The sequence below is a fragment of the Haliaeetus leucocephalus genome, unplaced genomic scaffold (assembly GCF_000737465.1).
Source record: "Haliaeetus leucocephalus isolate CR32 unplaced genomic scaffold, Haliaeetus_leucocephalus-4.0 Scaffold517, whole genome shotgun sequence".
NCBI classification, from domain to species: Eukaryota; Metazoa; Chordata; class Aves; order Accipitriformes; family Accipitridae; genus Haliaeetus; species Haliaeetus leucocephalus.
Window position 1 is genome coordinate 7,505,277 of NW_010972953.1, and position 5,557 is coordinate 7,510,833.

Consider the following 5,557-nt stretch of genomic DNA (forward strand, 5'->3'; position numbering starts at 1 on the left):
AAAAGGAAGGCGGGGGGGGGGGGGGGGGGGGGAGAAATCAGAAGGAAGATGAAAACCTCCAAAAAGGAGAGAGAAAAATGAGGTGGGAAGGAGGAGAGGAGTGCAGGGGATTCCTCACAGCCACGCCGCCAGCAGCACCGGAGCAGCTCGGGGGGAAGGGAGCGGGCTCCCCCATCCCTGTGTGAAGTCGGGGACAGGCGAGGAGTCCCCCGCTCCAGCCCTGGGACGCTGAAGGGTCGGGTACCCCAGCCCAGCATCCCAGGGGACCCACCTGTGCTGTGGGAAAAGGCTAGGGGATCCCCTCACATCGGGGGGACCCCAGGGGCACTGCACCTGTGGGGACCAGAGAGCCAGGGCGGCTTATCCAGGGGCTCTTTGGGGGGGAAGCAGAGGGGTTTCCCCGAGGTGAAGGAACCTTGGCAGTTCCTCCCGGCCCTGCTCGGCCCCCGGGACAGCCGGGCAGCTCTCCGGGGAGCATCGGGCTTTCCGTGCTGCTGGAAAAATCTCCATATATGGAGAGGACAGGGATACGTGAGCCGAGCCGAGCCGCGCCAAACCTCCCAAACGGGAGCCCGGAGTGGGCAGCCCCCCCGCGCTCAGCCCAGTGCCCTGGGGCCGTGCCCTCCGCCGAGCCCCCCCGGGGCAGGTGACACGCTGCTAATCCCAGTGCAAATGGGAGCCAGCCTGCTGTGCACCCCTAGAGCCGTGTCACCCCATCCTCCCCATAACTCCCCCCTTTGCCACCCCCCCATGGCACCACCCGCTCCCTCCCTGGCACCCAGGCTGCCCTCTGCAAGGGGAAAGTCGTCCCCATGAGTCCCAGGCGCTGGGTTCGAGCCTCTCCAGCCGCACCGGGCAGCGTTCCAGGCAGATGCACTCACCCCCATCCAAGAGGGGAAGGGTAGGGGCTGGGGCAGGGGTGGCATCAGTGACAGAGCAGGTAAAGCCAGGAGCAGCTCCCCTGAAGGATGCTCTTACCGTGCCCCACGGGGCTGTAACTCAGGGGTCTCCATGCCCAGTGGGGAGGAGAAGCACCCCACTACACCCCAAACCCTTCGGCAGCAAGGGGCACTCAGACCACGCTCCCACTCAAACACCCTTTCCACCCCTTTCTCTCCCTAATTCATTTCCATCCTGCCCTGCAGGGGAAGGTGGCATTTGGTGGGGCATCTCTGCATGGCAGCCCCCGGCCCCGAGCACACACTGCTCCCAGCTCCCGTGGGCCAGCAGGACACGGCAGCCCCAGTCCCCCATGGCAGGAGCAGCCACCGTGCTACCAACCCAGCAATATAAAGGAGGAGGTGGAGGGGAGGGCTGGGAAATTAAGGTTTTCAGCACTGTCAGAGCCGCATCAAACAGGCATCCACCAGCTGATTGCTTGATTGTTATATTTTGGATGTCAAACCAGAGCAAGCAGAAACCTTTAAAATGCATCAGTGCCGCTGCCTTTTTGACGGAGGGTGTTGGTTTCCCATTAACAAGTGGAAAGCGTGAGCTGGAGCAGAAAACTTCAAGCGCTTTGGAATTGATAAAATAACAACTCCCTAATTAAGCAGAACTGTCAGTCAACGGGCGCCTGCTGCCCTGCATTGGGAAGCAGCAGCAGCAGCTCCCGGTGCACGAGCCCAACGTGCCAGCCCAGCCCGCTGCAGCATGGGGAGCATGGGGTGCACATCCCAGAGGGGCACTGGCCAGAGCGTTCCCCTCTCCCTGTTAGACAGGCCTGGGTCCTGGTCCCGACACTGAGCACGGCCAAGGTGTTTAGATAGTGTGCCTCTGGTTACCTTGCCATAAAACCATGCAATGCAACCCGCAGCTTGGCAGGGAAGGAGAGGCCTGAGCCCAAAACGCACCACGTGCCAGCATCCTTCCCCTCCGAGAGACAACAGACCAGCCTGGGAGAACATATCCCCGACAGACACATCAGACACTACGGCCAGGCGTGGGTGCAGCATCCGCACAGCCGGCTGGATGCGGGAAGGGCTCCTGCTGGGAAAGCCCCTCCAGTGCCGGAGCAGGGCAGGGGGGGTTGGAGAAGTCCTGCCAGACCACCAGCAGTGCAGCCAGCACCCCATGGGGATGCCGTGCCCTCGGCTGGGCCCCCAGACCTCTGCCATCCTGCTCCTCCCGGCACGGGGAGGCTGTGAAGGAGCTAATTAAAGGAGCAGCCCGTTACCCGAGACCCCCCTCTGACACCGCTGTGCTGGGTAATGAAACTCTTTAAATCCGCCATGCTTCTCCCAGGCCTGGGGCAGGAAGGACGTGGCATCTCCAGGGGCTCTTTAATAAGCCGCCAGCAGCTCGTTACCACAAAATTGACTGCCCAGCGCTCTGGGTGCTCCCTCAGCACCAGGAGCTGCCAGCCTGACCCGGGGAGGGATGTGCTGGGGGGGGCACCCAGGGGGTCGGGGGCAAAGGACAGCCAGGAGGGACATGGGGCTGTGAGGAAGGTGTTTAACCCCTGACATGCTGGTGTCCGACAAGAATGCCAGGCAAAGGGGGTCTCTGCATACTGCTTCTGACCCCAGGCTCTTGCCAGCCCTCGCACTGCCAGCCCCAGCTGGGGATCGGGCACCTCCAGCATCAGGACAGGCCCCAGGGTACCCTGTGCTGTCCGTCCCGGTGTGCACACAGGTCAGGCAGGGCGTTTTGCTGGGCAGCCCTCGGCCCTCCTGTCTGCCCTGTGACCGGCCCAGCGCTGGGGTGGGAGGTTTAAGCCACAGTGCCAACGCAAGGGCAAAGGGGGCTGCCAGGAGGGAGCAGGCAGCAGCGGTGCAGCCCGGGCAGCAGAACCGCCTGCCCGCAGCCCAGGGGAAGACAGGCAGAGCCATGGCGGAGCCGCTCCGACCCGGAGGTGGGCCAGGAAGGTGGAGAGCATCCCATCCCGGGGTGCAGCCAGGCAAGCCCACTCGATCAGGCGGCCCCTGCAAATGCCCCTGCAAATGCCCCTTCGTGCCCAACAGCAGCTGGACCCTGAGTCTGTCCTCCCCCCTTGCACATCATGCACCATGAAGCCTCTGGGGACGCAGCCCCCTTGAGAAAGTCACCAAACCCCACGTCGGGTGATGGGGCTCTGCTGGTAGCACCCTGAGCAGTGCTGGTATGGGGACACAGGCCAGGCACCATTCCTACCCCAAGGGACAAGGGACACCATGGAGGACGTAGGGGGCAAGGGACAGGGCTGAACAACCCGCGTTGCTCCCACACGCTCCCTGATGGAGGCTATGCTGGGAGAAGGTCTTGGCCCTCCCGTGGCTCTGGGACACATCAGGGGACACCCTGGGTGACAGTTGACATGGGGAAAGGCCACTTCTGCTTTCCCAGGAGGATACCCTCGAGGGTCACCTCTGCCAGGACTGATGCGGGCAGTCAACGCTGCTGTCACAGCCTGCCCTCACCCAGGGGCCAAAAGCTGGTGCCGGTGTAGGCGGGAAGGGAAGCCTGTGCCACCTTGCACACCTGCACGTTGCCACTGTCCCTGTGCAAGCCCTGGCACGCCCAGAGAGGACATGGGTCACTCCTCCATCCCGTGCAAGCCATGGGTGGATCAAACCCCAGCACTCCCCTGTGACAAGGACCGCTGCTAGCCCCGCCATCCCCGGCTTGGGTTCTTCCCACGTGGGGAGGGCTTTGCTCAATGGCTTTGGCTCGCGTGCCAGCACCGGGGGATACGAGCATCCCCCTTCCCTGCTCCTGCCTGGCTGCAGCTGGGCACACAAACTTGTTCATGGCTCCATCCCCTCGCCCTCACTGCCCTGGGCTGCCCTTCAGGGACACCCGGGTTGGTGGGGTCCCCAAGCATCCCACAGCCCAGTGACAGGCTTGGCTGCCTGGGAATCCCTTCGCTTCTCATCCCAGCTCTGCCGGGCACCGGGCCAGAGCCCTGCCAAACCTCCCCGACATGTCCCCAGACCCCGTCAGTGCGTGGCCCCCACTGTCCCCAATGGGTGCGAGCCTTGGGGAGACCATTCTCCCCCAGCACGCACCCAGGGCCATGCAGGTCTTGCCCCAGGTGGGGGTTTGAAAGGCCCCCACACAGCCACCACCTTCTGCCACCTCCACAGCCCCGACACCCTCCCCTGGTGAATCCTCACATGGGGGGGGGGCGGCGACGACACTGGCAGCCCCCTGCCCACCCGTCACGAGTGGGGCAAGGCAGAGAGGATGCCCAGGCTCCCCGCAACGCCAGGTCCCACAGCACGGCCACAACTGCCACAGACAGAGTCCGGCCTCCCTGCCCCAAAAGAGCCCTATTTGCAACCAAGAAGGACCCCCCCCAAGGCAGGCCAGGTCCGGCCGCCTCCGACGGAGCCAGGGCACACCGTGCCAGGACTGCAGGCTGGTATTAAAGCCCCCGAAGCCTTGTTACACACTAATCACACTGGAGGTGACAGGGCTTAGGGGAGGGCTTAAGAGAAACCGTCTCCTTTTTACTGACACCATCTGGACACAGGCGATCTCCTCCCCCTTCCCAGCTTGGAGCCGGGCAAGCATCAACCGGAGGGGCCAGCGTGACCCTCCCCAGGACCCGGCACCCTCCATGCCCTCGCCCGGTGCCGGAATGGTCAGTGCAATACATCCCCAGCTCGCACCGAGCAAGAGGGGGATTACTGCCCACACCAGGGATTTCTAAAAAGCCCACGGTGCCAGCCGGGGAGCAAAGCCAGGGAAAGCCAGCGTGGAGCCGTGGGGGCCGTGTGCTGCCTGCGTGGCCCCCCGGGAGGGGGACAAGGCCCTGGGGAATGTGGGGGCTGAGACAGGAGAGACACACTGGGTAAAAGCCGGCCCGGAGACACCTGTTTGGGGACAGCCCTCCCTCCAGCTGTCCTCCTGGGCACGCCACTGGCACTCAGGGACCTGGCAGGGCTGGGGTGCCCGCAGGCAGGGACAGGCAGAGCCGTGGCAGCGGGATTGTCACTCACCATAGCCCGGTGCTCGCACACCAGCAGGAGAGCCTGCCGTGACCACCCTGCCCGCTGCCATCCCCCTCTCCCCGACCCCCCCGGGGAGGATGGCGGCCGGGTGCTCCGGCTCAACCCGAGGCCAGTGGGTGAACCTGGGACAAGCTCAGCCTGGTTCCAACGCGCAACACCACGAGGCACGGGCTCTCCCCAAAACTTGACCGAGCCCTTATCCACCCCAACCATGAGGAAAGCGGGGATCCCCCAAACCCCCCCAAGCCAGGGGCAAGCTCTGGCTGCCCCGGGGAAAGCACCCAAGCTCCGCTGCACCTTGGGCAGGGGGGGGATGGGGGGGGGAAGTTGCGCTGAGGTTCGGGTCGGGGGGGGGGTCAGGTACCTTCCAGCCGGCAGAGCTGTTGCTGTCTCCTTTATCCTTAAAGTAGGGGACGTATCGCACCATCCAGTCGTAGATCTGCGAGAGGGTGAGGCGCTTCTCCGGCGAGCTCTCGATGGCTTTGGTGATGAGGTCGGCGTAGGAGAGGTTGCCCCAGGCGTTCCTCCGGGAGGTCTTGGCCTTGCGGAGCTGCCCGACGTCCGCGCCGGGGGGCGGCAGGGAGGCGGCGGCGGCGGTTCTGCGCTCCGCCGGGGCCGCCGCG

The 5,557-nt window shown here is 64.6% G+C and overlaps 1 protein-coding gene across 1 annotated transcript in view; it reads right to left on the reverse strand.

Moving 5' to 3' along the window:
- Window positions 1-5,557, reverse strand: part of FOXO6 (forkhead box O6) — a 37,386-nt gene that overhangs the window by 30,240 nt on the left and 1,589 nt on the right. Inside the window, exon 3 of the mRNA XM_010576379.1 lies at window positions 5,299-5,533. Within this exon, the coding sequence (XP_010574681.1) occupies window positions 5,299-5,533 (235 nt within the window). The remainder of the gene's footprint in view (window positions 1-5,298; window positions 5,534-5,557) is intronic.